This window comes from Hipposideros armiger, unplaced genomic scaffold (genome assembly GCF_001890085.2).
Source record: "Hipposideros armiger isolate ML-2016 unplaced genomic scaffold, ASM189008v1 scaffold_18, whole genome shotgun sequence".
NCBI classification, from domain to species: domain Eukaryota; kingdom Metazoa; phylum Chordata; class Mammalia; order Chiroptera; family Hipposideridae; genus Hipposideros; species Hipposideros armiger.
Genome location: NW_017731368.1, coordinates 2,447,315 through 2,472,531, shown reverse-complemented (window position 1 = coordinate 2,472,531; position 25,217 = coordinate 2,447,315). Strand labels below are relative to the sequence as shown.

At 39.5% G+C, this 25,217-nt stretch overlaps 1 protein-coding gene across 20 annotated transcripts in view; it reads right to left on the bottom strand.

Moving 5' to 3' along the window:
- The window catches only part of MAP4 (microtubule associated protein 4), a 174,306-nt gene that overhangs the window by 68,834 nt on the left and 80,255 nt on the right, over window positions 1-25,217 (bottom strand). For 18 of the 20 annotated variants that reach the window (XM_019632333.1, XM_019632311.1, XM_019632290.1 and 15 more), the window contains exons 2-3: window positions 19,028-19,269; window positions 16,761-16,829 (exon numbers count right to left, since the gene is read on the bottom strand). In XM_019632333.1, the coding sequence (XP_019487878.1) occupies window positions 16,761-16,829; window positions 19,028-19,250 (292 nt within the window). In that variant the 5' untranslated portion in view covers window positions 19,251-19,269. Of the gene's footprint in view, window positions 1-12,112; window positions 14,652-15,631; window positions 16,111-16,760; window positions 16,830-19,027; window positions 19,270-25,217 lie in introns of those variants that run through there. The other 2 variants (XM_019632413.1, XM_019632406.1) reach the window with 2 other exon arrangements.

Sequence of the window (25,217 nt, the reverse complement as noted above, 5' to 3'; positions counted from 1 at the left end):
GCAAGAATAAGAGAATGACAGCCCAAACTTCCAGAATTTTGGAGAAAACCTGTAGTCTCTTCTGCAGACAACTACTCACCTTTTGAGGAATACCTTCAGGCTTGTTAATGGGCATTGGTAGAGGCTAAACGCCTAAACATGAGCATAATGTAACCATGTGGCCTGAGCGTCTCATCATGAACTGCATGTTGTCTAACCCACCTAGCTGGGCATACACAGCACCAATCTGTCATCACGTGGAAATGAGGCGTAAGAGACCAGATTCAAGCAGGTCCAAAGACATGAGCAGGTTACATGAGCAGGTGGCTCAGGCTCCTTCAGCACTGACTCCTGCTGCATTGCCTCCTCTCCTCAACCCATGCCAATGGCCTTGGGAGTTCCATGTGACCCGCTGAACGAGGAAGAAAAAAGCCAAGTCTGGTTTACACGGTCTGCAAATATGCTGGTACAGATGTAGCAATTAAAAGTAACCCTGGGGTAGCCGGTTAGCTCAGCTAGCTACAGCACAGTGCTCATAACACCAAGGTTGCAGGTTCAATCCCTACATGGGCCACCGAGATGCGCCCTCCACAACTAGATTGAAACAACTACTTGACTTGGAGCTGATGGGTCCTGGAAAAATACACTGTTCCCCAATTTAAAAAAAAAAAAAGTAACCCTGAAGGACAACAGTGAAGGATAATTGTCTTAGTGGGTACAACTTCGAGTAGTACCTTTGGTCGTCCCCTCTGTCTGGAGATACAGCACAGATTTGCTCTGATTATGAACAATTATTAAGTATTTCACTGGTTGGTTAGGGAGTTGGGCAGAAATGCTGACAAGGAAATTTGGGGGAAATATATGTGGATAAAAGTCTCACAATGGGCACAGACTAAGATATTTGTGTCCCATGTGAATAATGATTAAAGGGCAGTCACTGTAGATGAAGCTCTTAATAACCAGGTCCAAAAAAAATGACATATCTGTGGACATCAGCCTCTTTCCCCAGCCACCAGAGTGTTTCCTCAATGAACCCATGAAAAAGTGGCATGGCGGCAGGGATGGAGGCTATGCATGGGCTCAGCGACATGGACTTGCCCTAAACAAGGCTGAGTTGGCTAAAGCTACTGCCCAGTGTCTAATCTGCCTATAGCACAGAGACCAATACTGAGCCCCCCAATATGGCGCCATTCCCAGGAAGACTAATTACCCTCCCAGTGGCAACTGATTACACTGATTCCATCATGGGGGGAGGGGGGCCTGTTGGGGAGGAGCAGAGATAGTCCTCAATGGAATAAACATGTATTCTAGATATAGATTTGCCTTCTCTGCCTATAATGCTTGTCAGCACCACCACCCAAGGTCTCACAAAATGCCTGATCCACCATCTTGACACTCCTCACAGCATTGCTTCTGATCAAGAAAGTCATTTCACAGCAAAGTGAAAAAATGGGCTCATGCTCATGGAATTAACAGGTATTATCACACACCATCTCCCAGAACTGCTGACCTAATTAAAAGATGAAATCACTTACTGAAGACTCAGTTACCTTTTCAGTTGGAAGAAACATCGTAAAAGAATTGGGTAACACTTTGAATGAGAGACCCTTACAAGGCGCTGCTGCCCCCACAGCCAGAATATGTGCATCTGGGAATCAAAGGGAATCACTTCTATACTCAATAACCTACTCATAGAATTTTTGTTTCCACTCCTGACCACTTTCAGTTCTGCCAGTTTGAAGGTCTTAATCCCCAAGGAGGGACTGTATCTACCAGCATACACAACAATGGTTCAGCTAAACCAATAGGCAGAAAAGGGGGTTACTCTACTGGCTAGAATGATAGGACCTGATTATCAAAGGGAAAATGGGCTGCTGCTACGCAATGAAAGCAAGGAGAGCTATGTCTGGAACCAGGGGATTCTCTGAGATGCCTCTTAATACTTCCACATAAATAATGAAGGCTAATGGAAAACTAGAACTACCCAAAAAAGACCAGACTACTGAGAAAACGAAACTTTGAAAGTCTGGGTCATTTTACCAGGTAAAGAACTTCAACCAGCTGAGGTTCCGGCTGAGGGCAAAGGAAATCTCAAATGGGTAGCTGAAGAAAGAAGTCCTGGATATCAACTACGGCCTCTGGCTAATTACAGAAATGAGAACTGTGATGGCTCTACTTTCTCTTCGATATGTTTTTGTTTACTTGCATATTTTACCATTTTCTTCTCTTCTCACTACCACAAGTTGTCAAAGGTTAACTTCACAATCAGTCTCTTGGGAACAGTAGCCAAAGGGTTATTGCCTCTCAGCCCCACATTCCCCTTCGCTGCTTTGCTTGCGGTGATGGAGCTGGACCCTACACACGGTTCTCCTTTGTCAGCTGGCATGCGTGCTGGAGGAAGGGCTTCTCTTCCTGCTTCCTGTGTACTTTCCCCTCTTCTTGCTCCCATGGTGCTCTGTTTGTGTGCAGAACCCCAACATGTTTTAGTGAGCACTCTAGGGGCACCTTCCCAGGAGTTCCGCCCGTGCCCCAAGCTGGCTTCCCGGTGATTCAGCCGCACCTCCGTTTACAGCCTCCTGTCTGCCAACCTTGGCCTACAGCAGCACCTCAGCAAAAGTCTTCAGCATCCGAGGAGACACCCAAGATAAGAAGCTAGCTTTGGGGGAGAAGGGCACTCTTCCAAATTTTTCTCTCCGGCTGTGCTCTACCTGAGTCTTAGGGGTGGTAAATGCTCCCCGTATCTGTCACTCCTGGATACTTCAGAGTTCTCTTTCCCCCTCAGTTAATTTCCTGTTCAAATTGCCATGTGGTTTCTGTCTCCTGACTAGACTTTGACTAATACAGACACTAAGAATAAAAACAGTGCAATGGCTTAAATTCACATAAAGGAAAAGGGGGGGGCGGGGCGGGGAGCAGGAGAGAGAACAAGAGATGTTTAAACCAAAGAAAATAAATCAGAAGGCACATGTTAATCTCTAATTAAAAAGCTATCATGTGCATGAGAGAACAGGCTGTATTTCTGCTGCTCAGCACCAGGAACAGCAGCAGCAGCACCAACAGCAGAATACCCCTGCTTTACACAGAGAAACTGAAGACCAAAAATACCAGCTTTTAGTAACCAGAAAGCAGAACTCTTCAATGAAGACCTCTAAGCAGTCTAATGTCAATGCTTAAATTTACATGGCTTTGCATCTTCTCATGGCATTTTCAATTGCTGAAAACCTACTGGAGAGCCAGCCGTGCCAGGTTTTTGCAGTGACAAAGTCCTAAATTAATTTCCTCACAATTAACAAAATAAAAGCTCTTCCTTCAGTTTGCCTGGAGTTCTTTTAAAGCTTCACCTTCAGTTTTGTCTTCTGGAAATAGAGCATCTCCAAAGACACAATGGACTGCAGACATGTTCTAGTTACATCCAATTAAAATACTGTTATACAATCACTGAAACAGGAAAAGGGCTGCTGGCCAAACAAAGAATGATTTATTGGCAAAAGTATTTACTGTGAGGTCTTTCTATGCAGACATTAATCATCATCCTAATATCATCTTACATATATTAACCCCTTCATCCAGGTTACAAAGCACTAAAATTATTTTCTTCCCCTTAACCCAAACGATTCTTTTGTTCCTAATTCACCTTTAATAGAGAAGGAACCTTGGGCTCAAAGAGGGCAAATAACTTGCCTACAAAACCAAAGCTGGCAGGCAGTAGATCCAGGCCTGCTCTTCACACAGTTTTCTCGAATTTAAACACATCACTAAGGGGAATTTATTTCTAGAAAGACACATGCCAATGCCTGGCAAAACTCACTGCAATTGTATCTGGCCTTGCTAACTTGCTTTTCCCACACAACGCCTGAATCAAACAGAAAGAAACACCTATTCACAGAAAGGAAAGGAAGAGAAAGGAAAGAAGCGTACTCAAACTGCTTATGCAACTTCCCCATGTACAAAAATTTAAGTCAAAATCTTTCCGTCCATACACAAAATGGCAGGGGCACGTTGCTCTTTTCAACACTAAACACCACAGCCATATGTTCTAGATAAAAGTTTGTAATTTTTTCAATAGCACAGAAAGATCATAGGACAAGGCTTTATTATTTTAAAATAATTTTTTTCAATCTCGGTGACAATGCTTCAGCCATGAAAACAGGGGTAAAGAGGGAAATGGAAACTCACTGTCAAGTTAACACTGTTGGCGACTGGGCTCTGTCCCCAGAGCAAATGGGCTAAATGGCACACCTCAGGCTTTGCCACGGAAGGGGGAGGGGAGGTATGCATGCACCGTGGGTCAATTCGAAGCTGCCTGCCACATCTCTTACATGCTACAGAAGCACAGCCCGGGACCTATGGGCACAAGTCCTGATGGGCTTCAGAATGAGCAGAAATATGCAATGGCAGAAATCCCTCCTGTCACAGGGAAGGTGCTGCCTCTGCAGAGCTGCTTCTGTCAGCATCTCCCAGCGCATCCGCCAGCCTCCAGCTCTGTGCCTACTTACCTTCCTTTCCACCTTCCCATCGAAGCACAGACATCACTGCCCACTCAGGACAGACTCCTTGCTCAGAACCACATTTCTTCCCTGCAGAGCTTTTTGGGTTTTACTGAGCACGTACCACATGCCAGACACTGTTCTAGGTGTGAGGCCACTGCAGTGACCAAAATGAACACCCTGTCCTTCTCATAGTATTTACCATCTAGTAGGGAAAGTCAGACAATAAACAAGATTATAAGGTGACAAGTGCCATGGAGAAAATTAAAGCACAGAAGTAGGAGGAAAACGGAAGGGGTGCAATTTTATATAGATACAGTAGAGAAGTCCTCACCAAGAAGGGAGAGAGTGAACGAGGAGTATATCTGAGGAAAGAGCATTCCAGAGAAAACAGCTAGTGTCGAAGCCCAGGCAGGAGCCCAGGCAGGGGCCCACCCGGCTTGTTCAGGAACAGCAAGAACACCAGAGAAGCAAAGTCAGCCAAGGGGAGAATTAGGAGAAGATACGGTCAGAGACGACAGAGGCATCACACGGCCTCGTGGTGTCTGGGAAGGATTCTGGCTTTTACTTTGAGATGGGAAACCACTGGGGGGCTTGGAGCAAAAGAGTGATCTGATCTATGTACAGGACCACTCCAGGAGCTTTTGAGAATATTCTGGAAGGAGCAAAGAAATGGAAGGAAGGAGACGAATTTGGAAGGTTATCACAATAATCAAGGTGACAGGCCGTGTCTAGCCAGGGACAGAGCAGTGCGAGTGGTAAGAACTAGTCAGGTTCTAGATCTATTTTTCGGACAAATTAAATGTGGTGTGTGAGTGAGAGAGGCTGGGGAAGCCAAACGTTCTACCTCCATTTAATGAGATGGAGAAGCAGATTTTGTTTTTTGTTTTGTTTTGGTTGGTGAGGGGGGAGATGAGAAGATATATCGGGGAGATAGTTTAGGACACCTCAAATGTGAGTCAACTCTACATCCAAATGTGCACTTTTCGGTCTAATTTCAAATTTCCTTAGTTTTCATCCAACCTCCTCATGGAATTTAACCAATATTACATGTGTTCTTACAAAATGTTCCTTATAACTGTTTAGCATTTACATAATGCTTAAATATTCGTGCATTTCTCTATGCAAATGGACAAACTAGAACCCACAAGACTGCCAACATATAAAGCATTACTTTAATTCTGAAGAAGTCTGTGTGTACACATGGTTAATGTGAAAATCATCTTTTTTTTTAATTGGCGGACAGTGTGTTTTTCCAGGACCTCTCAAGTAGTTGTTTCAATCTAGCTGTGGAAGGCGTATCTCAGTGGCCCATATGGGAATCGAACCAGCAACTTTGGTGTTATGAGCACAGCACTCTAACCAACCGAGCTAACCAACCAACCTGAAAATCACTGTTTTTAAAATAAGCTGGCTTTATTTTTTTTTATCATGTTTAAGTGTACAGTTCAGTGGCATTAAGTACATTCACACGGCTACGCAAACATCACTGCCAAACATCTCCAGAACATTTTTCATCTTGCAAAACTGAAACTCTGTCCCCACTGAAGAAAGAGTTCCCCATTCACCCCAACTCCCAACTCTTGGCAACCACCATTCTATTTTCTCTATGAATCTGACTACTTATACACAGTACCTCATATAAGTCGAATCAGTATTGTTCTTTTATTTCACTTAGTATAATAATGTCTTTAAGGTTCATCCATGCTGCAGTGTGTTAGAATTTCCCTCCTTTCTTAGGCTGAATATCACTCCATGGTCTGTATATACCACATTTTGTTTATCCATCCATCGTCAATGGGCACCTGGGTTGCTTCCACCTTTTGGCTATTGTAAATAATGCTGCTGTAAACATGGGTGTACAAATATATTTGAGTCCCTGGTTTAAATTCTTTTGGGCCTATACCCAGAAGTGGGAGTGCTAGATCATACAGTAATTCTTGTTTTAACTTTCTGTGGAATTGCCATACTGGTTCTCATAACAGTTGCACCATTTCACATCCTCACCAACACTTATTTTCTGTTTGTTTGTTTCTTTGTTCTTTAATGATAGCCATCTTAATGGGTGTGAGATGGTATCTCATTGTGATTTTTATTTGCATTTTCCTAATAATGAGTGTTGTTAAGCTTCTTTTCATGTGCTTATTGATTATTTGTGTATCTCCCTTGGAGAACTCTATTCAAGCAAGTCCCTTGCTCTTTTTTTCATTAAGTTGTTTTTATGTTGTTGAGTTGTAGGAGTGCTCTATACATTCTGGATACTAATTCCTTATCAGATGTATGATTTGCAAATATTTCCTCTGACTTCGTGGACTGCCTTTTTTGCTCTATTGACAGTGTCCTTGATGCACAAAAGTTTTTAATTTTCATGTAGTCCAATCTTTCTATTTTTACTTTTGTTTCCTGTGCTTTTGGTGACATATCCAAGAAATCACTGCCAGATCCAGTATCATGAAGCTTATGCTCCACATTTTCCTCTAAGAGTTTTATAGTTTTAGCTCTTACATTTAGGTTTTTGATCCATTTTGAGATAATTCTTGAGTAAGGTATAAAGTAAGTACTCATTCTTTTGCATGTGAATATCCAGTTTTCCTAACACCATTTGTAAAATCATTTAACCATATATGCAAGGGTTCATTTCTAGGCTCTCTGTTCTATTCCTGGGTCTATATGTCTATCTTTATGTCAGGGCCACACTGTTTTGATTACTGTAACACTGTAGTAAGTTTTGAAATCAGGAAATGTGAGACTTCCAACTTTATTCTTTTTTAAGATGTCTTTTGTTATTTGGGATCCTTTGAGATTCTACATGAATTTTAGGATAGATTTTTCTATTTCTACAAAAAAAGTGGTTGGGATTTTGAGAAAAAGAAAATCTCTTGAAAAGGCACTTTAAATCTTCCTATCAGTCAGTAACTGACATTTCACTGGTTTTTTGGAGGCTCACAGTTGTGGTAATCATTTGTATACATCTTCTTATCCACACCCCAGAATTTTTCTCAAGGAATTAATCCTTGAACAATGTAAAAAGCATATAAAAGTTAATTATTCAAATTTACCCTTTAAAACATTAGGATGAGAGCCCTAAAATATATGAAGCAAAAACAGATAATTCAACAATGATTGTTGGAGACTTCAATACCCCACTTTCAATAATCAACACAACTAGATAGAATACCCACAAGGAATAGAAAACCTAAACAACACTACAAACCAAATAGACCTAACAGACATTTTAAAGAACACTCCAGAACACATTTTTCTCAAGTACACATGAAACATTCTCCAAGATAGGCCATATGCTAGTTCCTAAAACAAGCCTGAATATATTTAAAAGGACTGAAATCATACAAAGTATGATCTCCAACCACAATCAAATTAATACAGAAAATGACAACAGAAAGTAGTTTGGGAAGTTCAAAATATATGAACATTAACAACATACTCCTAAACTAAACAATAGGTCAAAGAAATCACAGAAGAAATTAGAAAATACTTTGAGATGAATGAAAATGAAAACACAACACACCAAAACTTATGAGACACAGCTAACGCAGTGCTTAGAGGGAAATTTATAGCCAAAAAAAACCTACAGGAAAAGGGGGAGGTGTCACAAATTAATAACATAACTTTCCACCTTAAGAAACTAGAAAAAGAACAAACTAAACCCAAAGGAAGCAGATGGAAGGAAATAATGCAGATTAGAATAAAATAAGTAAAATAGAGAAAACTTAAAAAAAAAAAGTTAATTCTTTGCAAAGATCAACAAAAATGACAAATTTTAACTAGACTGATCAAGAAAAAGAGATGACTCAAATTACTAAATTCAGGAATGAAAGAGGAGACATCACTACCAATCTTACAGAAATAAAAAGGTTTTTAAGGGAATACTAAGAACAGCAGCAGTATGTCAACAAATTATATAACCTAGATGAAATGGACAAATTCCTAAAAAGAAAGAACTACTGAAACTTATTCAAGAAGAAAACATTAGGATAGGAAATTCCAAAACTAATTTTTCTGGGCAGTTCTACAGTTTCTAACAATTAGGCCTGAATATTAGTTCCATGATAAATGGAGCTCCTTCAAATTTCCCTGTATAGAACTCAAGGATTTTATTCTTTATAACAACACGTAAGCAGGCAACTCTTTTGTTGAATTAACCTCTCAGTTTACTGGACACCCTTGTGCCCAATCCTCCTTTAAAGTCCATCATGTACTCCTGCTATAGCTGCAGCATGCAGCTGTACATAGGTGTGATTTGAAGTACTGTATTTTGCCGTGTATAATGTGCACCCACATTTTTGGCCCAAACTTTCAGGGGGGGGAAAACCTCTCATTTTAATTTTTTAATTCAAATTTTTATTTGCTTACATTTAGGTACTTGTTTTTTGTATTATAAAGGAATTTTAGGATTTATTTTTTAACATATTATGGTACAAGAAATTTTATGTAACAAATCATTACAAAACACAAGAACAGATACAAGGTACAAAAAAATTTATGTACCAGTAACGAACTTACGATACTTACGCATCATATAAAGCCAAGAGCTCTTCATCATTGCAAGTTCATCGTAAACTCAGCAAAACCAATGGTTGTATTCCAGGGTATTATTTTGCATACAGATATCATTATTGATTTCTAGAGTTACACTTTTAACTCATAAGCATAAATAAAAGAATTAAAAACACTTATATAGATACAGAATTAGTACTACCCATGTATAAATGTGCGTCCTTATTTTTCCCTCACAAATTTGGGCAAAAAAGTGCACATTACACACAGCAAAATATGGTACTTTATTTTTCTGCCCCACATTACCTCTGATGCCAGAGACAAGACATCTGTAGTCTGGAACTGCACAAGTGCAGACCCAGAAGTACAGGGGTTCACATGGCAAATAATGACTAAATGCCACCCAGTTCTAGAACTCAGGTAAAAAATCCTGAGACACAGTTCCTCAAAAAAATCCCAACAGGATTAAGCCCCCTTTGTCCACAGCAGTGCTAAGTTAGTAATACCTCATTGTATTGGCTTTTCCTCTTCCCAATTTCACTTTTTCTTCTCCCATTCTGCTAAAAATAAGCCACCTACATGCAAAGCCCTTGCCTCAGTCTGAATTTTCTTCCAGAAAGTAGTGCCTAAGAAAGGCCTTAAGGCCTTTAGGCTCAGTTGGTTAAGAGCTTGCTCAAGAGTGTGAGCTCTGAGCAACAGGGTCTCTGGTTCGAATCCCACATAAGCCAGTAAGTTGCGCCAGAGCTGAGATGCTGCTGAGCTGCCAACAGGTGGCAGGATGGCTCAGCTGGTGAGAGCACGTGCTCCTAACAAGGTTGCCTGTTTGAGATGGTGGGCTATGCCTACCCTCAACTAATTGAACACAGCGCCTTGAGCTGATTGGCCAGATGAAGACTGGACTTGGAGCTGAGCTAGCTGCGCCCTCCACAACTAAGATTGAAGGACAACAACTTGGCTGTTCCCCTCCCCCAATTCCCCAATAAAATATATTTTTTTTAAATTTAAAAAAAACAAAACCAAAAACAAACCAGGCCTTTAAAAGTCCATTCCTTCCAACTGAAAGGCCTTTCTGATGCTTACTTAGCACTTAAGAAGATCCACTGGATATGACATATTGTGGTAGAAAGGGTACAGGACTTCTTATCAGACTAGGTTCAAGTTTGAGCTCTATCATTAACCTCACTTTAACTTCTTCAGGTAGAAAATGGATATGCTGTTACACATTCAAAAGAGCTTCACAAAACTCTAATGTTTTATACAAATTACAGTTATCATTATTAATGACTGTATTAGATAGAACGATCTGTTCAAGTCTAGATTCAGGCAAAAATACCGGATCAATTAACAGTAGCTGTGTGTGAATGTTAATAGTTTTATAAGCAAAACTCCTCTGGTCTCTGATAAGAGTGTGGCTGTATCTATATGCTTTGGTTTTTCTTAGAAAGGAGAATGTATTCATATATTATTTATGGAATTACAAATAAAGAAAAAAGAAAATATTTTATATCTACATATGCTTTTGGCATAGTGTAGAGTTTCATTCCACAAAGAGAAGCAATCACATAAAGTTATGATTTAAAAATTATATCAGAATCATGAACTCACTCAAAGTTCAGAAAGAGGCTATTTTGTCTTATTCAATACAAAATTCCAATAGAAACTGAAATCAAATGGCTCACAGTACAATTAAATGTTTTGCTTAGATAAAGGTTCTTAAGCTCAGTCCATGTGCTGGTTTAAGGGAGTCCTAAAAATGTAACCTGTTGTATTAATCGGTACATGTGTATTTTTCTGAGAAGTTCAACATTTTGACCAGAAAATCACGAACCAAAAAAACTTTAAGAGACATAACAGGTTGTATTTTACTGATGTGTTTCCAACACTCAGCTCATAGCTGGCAAGTGAAAAAAAACCCGAAAGCTTTGTTTCTAGGGTTTGGGGAGGAGGCAAGGAAAAGGATGTCCCGCCATGTGCACATCCAGCAACACAGATGGCCTGCAGCTGGACTTCACTGATGGCAATAATGCCAACTTGTGGGTTGGTTGTAATAGCTGCTCAGACTCTAACATTATAGATTTATTTTCTGTTAAGATTTCACAGTTTCGGTGCCTTAAATTTTCTAATGTTAAGTCTAACGCATTTTATCTGATGATACAAGAGACAGTCTGACATACCTAGGATAGATATCTCCTGTGTCAGGATGCTCTAACAAAGCAGTTTACTGTTTCACTGCTGGTGGGACCTGAGGGATTGATACCACGTGATATCCAGAACAGTTATCACAATAATAAACCGCCTACTCTGATTACAATGGAAACTACCAGTAACACTGCCATTTGCGGAGTGCTTAGTGTGCTGCGTAACTAGCCCCAAACAGTGAAAATAACAGTCATTTGCCTCCATGGTAGCAAAGAAGTTTATTCCACAAATAATTTGTGGTTAAGTCTTGGTAAGCCTTCACTGTAATGGAAACAGCACCAATATAAAATGGGGGATAATCCAGTTTGACACATGACTTAGAATGAAAATAACAACCTGGGCCTGTCTGCCCAGCCCTGTCTGTCTGTCCAGAACCCTCTCTCGCCTCCTAGCTCCATCCACCATGTTATCAGGTCAACAAAGGAGAAGAATCCAACTGTAACCAGGCTTCATTTCACATTCATCAAAATGAAAATGCTACTGAGTGTAATGGTTTTATTTAATAATTCAAAAGACGTTTCAGGAAGACTGTGAACGTGAATTTAAATTGGACTACACTAAACATAAATGTAGTATTAGAAGGTATCTGACAATAATTGATATGCCATGAAACTGTCTTTTGGAATAACTGCACATTGCCACTCTGCCAACTGTCTTTCTCGCCAGATGTTATAAAATATCAAATAGTCATTTGGGCTCCTTGACTCTTATAGATTCTAGATAAAAGAGTTACTCTGAGAATCAAAAACAACAACGTAAGTGAAATTGCCTGGCAAAAAGTAAAAAGCCCACACAATTATGAATTACGGGATAGGATTAGCAGCTTTGTTAGACTGAGAATTCATGCCTCAAGCATCTTTATTTACCAAACTCACATCTTAGTCACATTATACTTCAATAATTAAAGACCCCAACCAAAATCCAGTCCATAAGATGTTAATGTAAGATGTTTATTAGTGTGATTTTAGTAAGCACAATGATCACATCAAAATGTCCCAATATACAAACGGCTGAAGTCTAAAATCACAAAAAATACAAACTTAGGTGCATGAACAAAGTTATAAAAATATTTAAAAACAAAGTTCTACATCTTCAACATTGGGCTGAGAGAGAGACAGAGAGAGAGAGATTGAGAAATTGAGATCACATAAAAGAAACATCACATTTCAACAGAGCAACCCTGACCAGTGTTGACATATCACCAGTGAGATACTGGGCCACTCAGGTGTGACCATCATGGCAACACAACATTTCATTATAGGACTGGCTCCTTCATAGGAAGCTACGTGTGAAACATTAAATTTCTTTCAAAATGAAACATCCAAGTGAAACAGAGTGAGCTAACAATGTATACCAAATTTTAGCTGGCTGTTAGTAGAAAATTTCAATTTCATAAATTAAAAAATATATATTTGGAAAAAACAAACGTCAAACAAAAACATAACAAAATGAAAATGAAAGTGGAATAAATCAATGTCAATAATGCAGTGTGAGCATGTGCCTTTGACCACAAAACAGCAGAGTCATACCCAGGCTCCTCCACCCACCAGTCACCTAGACAAGCTGTAGAGACTGGTTAGAAGTGATAGATGTCAAACATGATTTTAAAAAGCTAGCACTACAGTCGTGAAAAGTTCCCTGACCAAAAAGAATAAAAAACAAAAAACAAAAAAAGGCACCAGAAAATGTATTAAACAGCCACACACCAAAGGTAAAGAGCTGTGTTACATTTGGTGGCGTGGTCTCCTATGATAACTGTTTCCATATTTGATCAACTGCTCAGAACGTAAGCATAAAGCTCCTCCCTCTGAAATGTGCCTTCCTTAAGTGTCTTCTCTCCAGACCCATATAGGGAATTCTTGGCAGAGAAGCCAACCCACGTGACCAGATTCTCCTGACAAGAAGAGGGAATGCTTCCTACATTCCAGAAGTCACGCAGGGACTCAGTTTAAACTTTCATAATATTCTGATTTTAGCATCCCAAAAGCAGTTCTGTACCAGATCTAAAACAATGTACATCTCCAACTCTTCCTTAGAATATGGCGCCATTTATTTTAATCTGAAACAATCAGTAGCTTAGCGATTATAAAAACCTGCATAGTCAGTAAGAGGAAAGAAAATTTAGGAGAGTATTTGACATTCCAGATCTTAAACCTGAGCTCCTCAAAGATTTCAAACCATGGCCCATGTTTTATATTTTATCTCTAGAAATCCAATCACAGCTTATCATTTGAAAAGTTTCACAGTACTTATCCCAGATGGCTCCAGATTTTTTAGCTATTAGTTTGGAAAAATAAGGAATGAAAATAAGAAAGTCCCATTGAAACAATCCTCAATGTGTGAATATAGATGCTAGTGTTCGTGGTGAAGAACTGGACACATAGGTCTTCATGGGTGACCCACTATCCCCCTGGCATGCCGTATAAAGGCACCTCCAGAGTTCACAGGGATACTAATCCTGAACAGAGATGGAGTCCAATCAGATGATCATTTCATTAGAAACCTAATAAATTCTTATCCTTCAATATGTTGCCGCTCAGTTTCATTCTCGTGTTGTTACACAAAAAGTTATTTTCTATCTGTATCAACATTCCAGTATTCTAACAATACTGGATTCCATTTAACTTCTCAATTTTTATTTTGCCAGTTCATGATCATTTAAGAATAATTTTGGTTATAAAATTCCATACACAATAATAAGGTAGTTAAATTTTCAGGAGAATCTAAGTCCTAGACAAAATAGATAATAATTTCATAAGAAACTATTTCAGCCCAACTTGTAGTTAACAGAGAATGACTTAGTTTGAGGAAATACTTTTCAAAGTTTTATCAGAGCTACTTTAAATTAGAAAACTTTAAATTAAAATAGCGATCATTGCTCAGATTTTACTAAGGTGGAGAGAAACATAGGTAGCCTAAAAGATTACCCTTCCCTAAAAGCAAGCTCACAGAGGGAGAGGGTAGGGAGAGGAAAGGGGTTCACTGCAGTACTGGTGGACTCAATCCCTTTATGAAAGCACACGTTCTCATCTGTTGTCACCATATCCTGATTCATGTGGGAGACTGAAAACCAAATGAAAAACGCCAACCAAAAATGTTTAAAGAAAAGAAAAATGTGAGATCGAATTAAATGATAAAATGAGTTTTAAAAGAGAACAAGAAATAAAAGACATTAGACGACCTTTATAAAGATACTAAAATTCAAAAGACTTTTCCTTGTACTTCGTGCTCACAAAGGGAAAGGAGACTCCATCAAGCCCTGCAGAGTACAAGAGGAAGCAGGTGGTTTGCTCAGGCATCAGCAGAAAGACGCCCCGAAGAACTACCCTCAGCTTCTTCTATCTCGTATCCAGGGAAGAAAAGCAAAGCTCTGCAAAATGCTGAAGGTTTTAGAAGTGTAACGGTGCTTAGGAAAGATCACTGGTCTGGTGTTGCAGCAGCCCCAGTGTTGAAAGACACTCTAGGCTTCTAGGAGGAGAAAAATAGAAAGGGAGGAAGAAATAGGAAGGGGAAGGAAGGGGCGGAAAAGCACAGGTCATTAGTAAACAGCAAGTTCAACATAGCAAGGTGCTCATAAACCCTTTATACGCTATCAGTGGGGCTGATCTGCTCTTAGGGCGAGATATCATTCTGAAGGAAACAGAAACGGGAATTTTCCAACAGCACGGAGCTAAATGCTCCAGTTAGTGATGGCTGGGTTAGAATGAAGTCACAACATGCTCCCAAAACATGCACTCTTTGTCCCGCCCTACTCCTTCCCACCCCCAATGAAACATGCATGTTTTCGGTCAAGCATCTGCTTTAATACAATCAAGATGGCAAATTCGGAATATAACGATCTTCCCAGGCCTTCCCCAAGGGTGGAGAGGTGCCCAAGGACAGGAAGACCTGCTCTCATAATGTCACTGGGAAGTTCATAACCAGCGGGGTCCTTTTTTGCCACCAGGGAACTAAAAGTCTTACAATAGTGGGCCTAGACTATATGTCTGTCCTGTTCTTTTTTCCTGCAGTACTAAGGTTCAGCAGTGGGAAGCAATTGCTACATAAAGTTTGAGTCTTTTCTGGTCATACCTGACATCCTGCTGGAGAAGAAACCTACTCTAAGTTTTCATGGCTGTTTCCTTCCTGGACGAAAACAGCATCCACTCTTTTAACGGCTAATCAAATCAACCCCCTCCCAGCCTTTCCTTCCCCTGGCATTGCCTCCTGGTTAAAGAAACCTGCATTTACTCAGTTTTTAAAGTTCATGTTCAAGTTTCCTCTCCTTTAATCATAGGGATAGTTCCATAAATGTTTTCTTAAAACCAAATTACATAGAGGACTCTGCTTTCGAAGCAGGCACAGAAACAGCCAATACCACATACAACTCAGATTATCAAAAAAACACAAAACGTTTGTTTCACAATACTGGGAGGTACGGTGGCACTTCTGGTTGTTTCTAGCTATTAAAATACAGAGTTCCTAACTCATGAGTTGCAAATAAAGATGCTAATGTCAGTGTGTAAAGCTAACAGTCACAACAAATGCAACCTAGTCATCAATAAATCTGAGGTACAAACATACAGACAACATTTCTAAAGGTCACAGAGTAAAGAATAAATCCAGGAATAACTGCTATTGCTAACAAAGCTTTCTGGAAGCCTTAGAAACTCAGAAATCCTGTGGTGGCTCAAAGAAAGGATTCTCAAAGCTGAGGTATGTGTATAAGAAGGAAAACACAGACTCGGCCCATGTCTAGTGCTTGCCTCCACTGCAGTCACGTGAATCAGCTGTTATGCCCCAGTTTAGAAGAACACGCTGGGCTGCAGAGAACAATGTGCTTGATCATCAGAAGTCCATTCATTCGATTCAACAGTGTCAGCCTGATCACAGTGGCAGACAAGTGCTGTTCTTTATAAAAACTCGACATGAGGCTCCTATCGGCTACCTAAAAAAAAGATTCACACCAGACATCCCTGTGGGCCATGCTACTGCTTCGAAAATTTGGCTCACTGCAAATACACTGGGGTAAGGGGTTGGTGCTAATTATGAGGCGGGAACCCACGGGGAACTCAGTGCCAGCTGACACAATATCAAAGCCCTAATAATAGGCTGCAAGTTAAAGTTAGAGACAGATTTCAAAAGTAACAGCTAAGGGAAAAATCAAGGAAAAACAGACAGAGGGCAAAAGTGAAAAGAACAAACATTTAATCTGTGGCTGACAGGTTTCCTACCACTGAGCAGCATGCACTCAGGGACGAGAGCCACCTGAAGAGCTGCGGGGGCCAAAGGCCTCCAATATAACATATTTTGATGATGATTATTCTGCCTCTGTAAGTGGATTGTTAAGATTGGTCCAGCTCTACTGTGGTACAACTACAACAAACACTCAAAGAATATCAAAGGAAATTCGCTCTTTTCTTTCCATTGTTGGAGATGTTATGTGGCAGATGCCCTGGGTTTAAGTACATCCAACAGGAACAACAATGCCCTTAGAAATAATCCATTTGCTCCACCTAAGGTCCTCAAAGGAGCTTATCCAGGTGTTTACTGGGACCGTTTCACCCACACATTAGGGGGATCCGGGGAACCTCTTACCTGGAGTGTCATTTCCTTTTATTCCATGATCACCATTGGCTAGCACTGCTGGTTTAGAAGACGGGGTACCTGCAACAACCAAAAAGAATTGCCCATTGTGACAAACAGAAAAATGAAAAACAGGTCCAACTACTGTCTAACTAGTAGGATTTTGTCACTCTTCACAGCATTAGCTTACAGCATATAAAAATCAGTCAAACTTTGAAGACCCAATAAAAGGAAAGTCAGAAACATAGGACAGAACTGGGTCATTCATTTCTACAGCACCCAAACTCTGTGAAGCACCAGCACTCCAGGAGAGCCCTTCCCAACAGCAAGGCCCAAGTCTTTTCCATTCTGTAATTGTCAACCTGATATTCAATAAAGCCATATGAAGCATCACAGGTTTAGTACTGTGATTCAAATCAAACGCTTGAAAGACACAGGGCCATTTCAAACAACCCCCCACATAAAAAGTCCAGGGCACCATCACTGCCACTGGACCTGAGGATTGCATGGTCAGCAGCAGCAATCCTGGAAGCAGGGAACTTTTTTTTTTTAACGTGAGCTTTTTTTTTTTTTAAATAAATATAACAATTGATCATTGACTTTTTTTTTTTTTTTTTTNCAGTGAAGCAACGTCCTCCACAACTAGACTGAAGAACAAAACGACAGCAACTTGTCTGTTCCCCTTTCCCCAATTCCCCAGCACTGTTCCCATCTCCCCAATTTCCCAATAAAAATCTTTAAAAAAATATATATATATTGACTTGAATGAAAATAAAAACACAGCATATCAAAATCTACGGAACACATCTAAAACCATGATTAGAGGAAAATTTATAACAGTAAAAGTTTATTTCAGGTGGTTGCCAGAGGTGGGGAGTGGGCAAAATGGGTAAGGGTAGTCAAAAGGTACAACTTCCAGCTATAAAGAGCATGGTGACTATAGTTAATAATACTGTATCATGTATTTGAAAGCTAAGAGGGTAAATCTTAAAAGTTCTCATCACAAGGCAAAAAAATTGTAACTATAGTGATAGGTGTTAACTAGACTTATTGTGCTGATTATTTTGCAATATATACAAATATTGAATCATTATGCTATACATCTGAAACTAATATAACGTTTTGTGCCAATTATATCTCAATTTTTTAAGTGCTTATTTTAGAAAAGAAATGTTTCAAATCAATTATCTAAGCAGCCAGTTTAAAAAACTAGAAAAAAGAGCAAATCAATTCAAAGTAAGCAAAAGGAAGGAAATATTAAAGATATAAGCAAAAATTGAAAACAGAAAAATAATCTATGAAACCAAAAGATGGATCTTTTAGATCAATAATTGATAAACCTCTATCCAGAGTCATCAAGAGAAAGAGAGGACACAAATTACCAATATAATGAATGAAAGAGGGGACATGACAACAGATCCTACAGACATTAAAAGAATAAGGTTATATCACAACTTTATCTCCATTAATTTAACAATTGAGAAGAAATCAAGCAATTCCTTGAAAGATACAAACTACCAAAGCTCACTTGAGAAGAGATAACCTGACTAGTTCTATATCTCTTAAAGAAATTTAATTCCTAGTTAAAAACCTGACAAAGAAATCTCTAGGCCCAGATGATTTCATTGATTAAGTCTATCAAACAAACATTAAATAAAAAACATTAATTCTTCACAAACTATTCTAGAAAACTTCCCAACTCATTTTATGATGTCAGCATGGCCTCAATTCTAAAATCAGACTAAAGCATCACAAGAAAACAAAACCAATATCCCACATGAACACAGATGCAAAAATCCTCAAATAGTAGCAATTCTGATTCAACAAGATATAAAAGCAGCAAATCTCTTTTAAAGGGTTTAATCATGTTTTAACCCTGACCTGGGATTACTTTCAAAGACAATGGCATCTGATTCCATTCCAAATTAAGTCTCGATGTCAACACAGAATTTTATATCTAAGTTTCCAAACCTACTTTCAAAGAAAGGGCACAGCAGAGAGTTTAATTTAGGAAATTCAGAGGCAGATTAAAGTTGAAACATTACAAAAGAAACCTTAGGGTTAAAAGTCATCTACAGCTTTCATGAACACACTCAACTAAAAAGTAATGTTAACCTACCTCCTTGGTTTTGAGTAAAGAAATGTAGATAAACAGAAAGTTACTAGCCTATACTAAAACACCCAGTTCAGTTTCCTCAAGATTTCCAATATTATGACCCAAAGCACAATCCCTAATCTACTTTCTGAATCTATATACCCAGTTTGGTTTAGTCACTTACCTTCACCCTGGCTAGTATCTGGGCATGGTTTCTTCTTTGACTCCGAATTCCCAGTATTCTCGTCAACATCCAGGAGAGGAATGTAGTCTGTTTTTCCAACAGTTTCTCCCACAACATCATCATAGGCCTCTGCCTCCAGAGTGGCAATAAAGTCCCGTTTAATCTCTCCTTCAATTTCTGGAGGTGGTTCTGTTAATGCATCTGCAAGACTGAGGTCAGCCATTCTGCACCACTGCAACTGCCTGGTTAAGGGAGGGAAAATGTTTCATATGATGAGCACTACAAAGGGGAAAACATTCCTAGAAACACTTGTCAGTTGTTTTCAACAAAAACAATGAAAATTAAAATTTAAAAATTTAGAGGTAAAACAGACTCCCTCAGTTTACAGGTTAGAAAATTAAAGCTCGGTAACAGTCTTACCCAAGGTAAACACTTCTTTATCACATCTCTGAGAGATAATAGAGCAAGTCCATTTTGTCCTTTTTATTAGTAAGAAAAATTAAGTATTTTTTAAAAATCAATTTATCCAAGGTTACAGTCAGTAAGACTCAAATCAGGTCTTTTGATTTCAAGTTTTATAACCCTTTCAACTACTCCATATATCTTCATTTCCAAATCATGTACCAGAATAATTCTTAAAAGAATAAACAAGAAGATGTCAGATTAGATTCCCATAAAAAATTTTNTCCTGGAAGCAGGGAACTTTTTTTTTTTAACGTGAGCTTTTTTTTTTTTTAAATAAATATAACAATTGATCATTGACTTTTTTTTTTTTTTTTTTAAGCTGAGCCATCCTGCCACCTGTTGGCAGCTCAGCTCTGGCCAGACTCGAACCACTGTTGCTCAGAGCTCAAACCTTTGAGCGAGCTCTTAACCGACTGAGCCACTCAGCCAGCCTGATTTATTTTTTAATTGGGGAACCATGTGTTTTTCCAGGACCCATCAACTCCAAGTCCAGTCATTGTTTCAATCTAGTTGTGGAGGGCACAGCTCAGTGGCCAACACGGGGATCAAATCAGCAACCTTGGTGTTATGAGCACTGTGCTCCAACCACCTGAGCTAACCGGCCGCCCCAGAGCTATTCTAATATAGTTGTGTCTCATTCACTAATAAGTAAGGATGGCGAGCATCTTTTCACGTGTTTATGTGCCATCCCTTTGTTTTCTCTGGTCAAATTTGTTTACTATTTTTTAACTGGGTTGTTTCTTATCATTGAGGTTTGAGGATTCAGTCAGTATATGTTCTGAGTACCCCTTTATCAGATTAGTTTTGCAAATATTTTCTCCCAGTCTATAACTTATAACTTGTACTTCATTTTCTTAACTGTGTCTTTTGAAGAGCAAAAGTTTTAAATTTTGATGAACTCTAATTTATCTTTGCTTTCATGCTTTCAGTGAGGTATCTAAGAAATCTTCACCTAACTCAAGGTCACAGGACTTTTCTCCTATGTTTTCTTCTAGAAGTTTTGTAGTTTTCAAATTGAGGCTTATGATACATTTGGAGCTAAATTTTATATATGGTGTACGATATGAGTCTAGGTTCATATTTTTACATATAGGCATCTAATTATTCCTATATCGCTTGTTGAAAAGGCTATCCTTATTCCACTGAAATGACTTTGCACCTCTGTTGAAAATCAATGACCATAATATTTATGTGTGCATATATTTCTGGGATCTCCTGTTCCACTGACCATTGACAAAAAGTCTACCCATTTTGCCAATACTACACACTGTCTTGATTACTATATTTGTACAGAGTTTTGAAATGAGGTCCATGCGAGTCCTCCAAATTGGGTCTTTTCCAAAATTGTTTTGATTATTCTAATTACCTTGCTTTTCCATATAAATTTTAGGATCAGATGCTGATGTATGCAAAAAATCCTGATGGAATTTTTATTGCAATTGCATTGACTATATAGATCAATTTGAGGATGTACCTTTTTCTGAAAGGCTCTGGCTATATGTAACATTTCAACAACCTGCGTAGCTCTGGAGTCAACTTGCCAACCCAAGAGTTTCCTATGAATCATTCTCAAGAACCTCACAGAAATATTTCTCATAAGACAAGTGAAAATCTAGCATGTATGCTATGAAAATGTAAAACACAAGATTTTACTCTGGAAGACAAGAAACTTACACTGTCCGACTTTCTGGCTTCCACAAATCCAAGGCAGAAATCTTTCAAATAAACTCAATGAAAAGATCATTCATTCTGTTATCTCAAATAACAGAGGAATAACTAAAGAGAATAACATAAAAGAACAAGGCAGACCAAAAAGAAAATATAAATTAACCGGAAGATGAAATGAGAAATACAGGAATAGAACAGACTTATTAAATACCCACTATGCACCATGCACTATGCTAGAGCTTCACATATTATGTTTTACTTATCCAGAGACATGCCAATATGTTCTATCCCATATTTAGGCCAAAATAAATAAATTCTCCTTTACCCTCACACAGTAAGCCTATAAAACTTATTCTTTCTAGCTCAAGAAAAAATGCATATTTTTAAAAATCTGTCTCACTTTAAAACACCAACTGCAAAAATTAAAATAAAATGCAGATTAAAGGGAAATACAAATTATTTTTAAAAATGATGCCATCTTTTGGCCATGAGGGTGATAACATTATTTTAAAATTTCATGGTAGCCAGTTTGGCAAAAGTGTAGGAAAATAGGTAATCTCATACACCACTGGGGGAATATAAATTAGAACCACCTTTTTGTGAGACAACTTGGCAGTCCATCAAATTTTGAAATACCTGTTTAACTCAACAATCCATTTTAAGTATTTAGTTCACAAAAAGACATAAAAGTACACAAAAATGAATGTAAATAGGATGTTTATTATGCATTGTTTAAAAAGTAACAAATGCCCACAAGACTTTCACAGCCGTAACGTCCTGTTTTAATTAAGCACATTAAAGAATTGAAGAGTGGATAAAGACAGCCATCTGAAGCACACAGGCCAGCCTCAACATACTATCACAAGTACTTCAAAACAGCAGAAAAGGATGTTTAAATGCATAAAGTAATAAAATATCTAGAAATCAAGGAGGGTACCCTCCAGTGGACCAGAAATTCTGAGAAATATCCAAGAAAATGAAAGCAAATAGGACCACACTGAAGGAGAAACCACAGCCCCAGGCGCACAGGAAAGCAGGACTCCAAGGTACTCGAAGCTTAGAGACAGCAGCGATGATGGAACTCTTCCAAGCTGCCAGGCCAGTCCCCACCTCCCCACTCCACAACAGTCAGCCTGTGCCAGCCTCCAGATGGGAGCAGCGATTGAATGCTTTGGCACAAGGGGAAGCCAACTCACTGGGTAAGTGGTGATACCCAGGAGTGGGAGGCCCCACACCCCACCCACCTGGCAGCCCTCTCACATCCCTACCAGATGCAGGTGGTAGTCATACATCACAGGGGACCTCAAATAAGACAGTATTGCCAAGTAACTGAGGAAAACTACTACCACAGAAGAAAGACACCACATTCAAAGAGAATATTTATCACCCAGGAAAACAATGTTGATGTAGTAAATAGGAGACTTTAAAAAAAAAAGACGTTCTCTCAGAAGGATAGAAGAAAATATCACAAATCAGTACAATCAGAGCAAGCCCCTAAACTAAGTGACTTATCTAATGGCTGAGTAATAAATCCTTTTCCGAGTTGGAGAGTTTCCAATTCTTTGCTTTCATCAAAATTGAAAGGGGTCGGGACAGCCAAGTGGCGCGATGGTTAAGAACTGGCTTGGGACGCCAGAGGGCCCCGGCTCGGATCCCACATATGAGGGCCAGTAACACTGCCCTCTACAGCTAAGATGCTGAACAACAGCTCAACCTGGAGCTGGGCTGCTGTGCCACAGTGTAGGCTGCAGCCCCTGCTGCAGTGGGTTGCCATGGGCTACCGGGTGTGGCCGGCAGCCAGCGTGAGCGGCCAGCAGCCGCCGTGAGTGGCCATCCAGAAGCCAGTGACTGATCTGCCTCCTCTGGGAAGAGTGCAATGATAGTGCCAACTTGGGCCAGTGAAGCAGCGTCCTCCACAACTAGACTGAAGAACAAAAGGACAGCAACTTGTCTGTTACCCTTCCCCAATTCCCCAGAGCTGTTCCCATCCCCCTAATTCCCCAATAAAAATCTTTAAAAAAAAAAATTTGAAAGGGGTCATAATCGAGTTGTCATCTGTTACGACATGAAAAATTATTTTTAATAATACTAAATTATGGAATTCTTAGCATATGATTCAAAGAATTGAGGACATTGCCATAATAAAGCTTCCATTCCCACATACTTAACTACGTGAATAAGGTTTCTTAGCTATTATATCTATAAAAATCGAAATAAAAATTGCTAAATCCTGTTTCATCCTTGCAAAAGAATATTTATCCACAGATTCATGATCTAATCAAGAAAAATAATAGATCCAATCATTTCATTAAGAAAAACATTTCCAGGTCGGCCAAGTGGCTCAATTGGTTAGAGCGTGAGCTCTGAGCAACAGGTTTGCTGGTTCGATTTCCACATGAGCCAGTGAGCTGCCCGAACTGAGCAGCCGTGAGCTGCCAACAAGCGGCTGGATGGCCCAGTGTGCAACAAGGTTGCTGGTTCAACTCCCTCATGGGATGGTGGACTATGCCCCGCCCCCAACCTCCCCAACCAGATTGAAAGCGGCGACTGAATTTAGAGCTGAGCTTGCGTCCTCCACAACTAAGATTGAAGGGCAACAACTTGACTTAGAGCTGATAGGTCCTGGAAAAACACAATATTCCCCTTCCCCAATTCCCCAACACTGTTGCCCTCCCCAATTCCCCAATAAAATCTTTAAAAAAGAAAAACATTTCCAATTAAATTCAACTTTTATGGTTAGTAATAATTTACAAAATATTGTATAGGTCAACTGTATACTACTAGTAATTGTGATGATAAATTTCTTCTGGAGAAAGTTAATACTCGGAGCCTTATCGTTACAGAATCATTAAATTAAAATTGAAGTGTACATACATATTTACAGAAATATAACTTTAAAAAACTTTCAAAAAAACTTTCAAGTATAAAAATATATTACGTGAGAATAAAAGTCTATGAGAGACAGGAATGGAAATAAGAATTCAAGGAATCAAAAGAAGGGTTTATATTTCCAATGATAAACAGCAGCTTGCTCATGTATTTCTTTTTTTTTTTTTTAAAGATTTTATTGGGGAATTAAGGAAGGGGAACAGACAAGTTGCTGTCCTTTTGTTCTTCAGTGTAGCTGTGGAGGACGTGGCTTCACTAACCCATGTTGGCATTATCATTGTGCTCTTCTCGGGTGAGACAGTCGCTCACCAGCCACTGGACAGCCTCTCACGGCGGCTCATGAAAGCTCACGCCCACTGCCGGCCAGCCCCACTGCAGCCTACACCATTCATTGCCGGCAACTCACGGCAGCCCAGCTCCAGGTTGAGCTGTTGTTCACCATCTTAGCTGTAGAGGGCGCAGCGTCACTGGCCCTCATGTGGGATTAGAACCGTGGCCCTGCCACTCAGAGCTGGCGTCCCTAGCCAACTCCTAACCAACACGCCACTCAGCTGGCCCTAGAATATTTTTAAATTTACAGAAAAATTGCAATGCTAGTACAGAGATTCCCATAGATCCATACCCAGTTCCCCCATTAAGAAAAAAATGGCTGGGTTATGTTTCCAAAACAAAGGCAGGTTGACACACCACTATAAACTCATCATTCCCAATCTTTACTTGGCCCAAACATTTCCTGTCAACTCAGTCTTCCACATTCTACAATGTCTATTCTAGACCATCTTGTTCTCTTCACACCTCCAACCCCTTCCATCTCCATTTCTCAACATATGACCTCACTTCTTTCAAAGGAAATATGAACCACTGTCAGAAGAGACTTTCTCCCTTTTCTACCCTGACATACATAGACTGAAAGCACCTGCATCTCAATGATGTAGACTCAAAGGTGTAGACTCCTTGACTCTACACCTGCACTCTGGATCCCATACCTTCCTTCCTTCCAAAGACAAGGTTCTGTTCTCCCTCTAGTCCTGACATCAGACATATCTCACTCCTCTCAAATCTCACCATTCTTTATTTCAGCGGTTCTCAACCTGTGGGTCGCTACCCCTTTGGGGGTTGAACGACCCTTTCACAGGGGTCGCCTAAGACCATCGGAAAACAAAAAGAT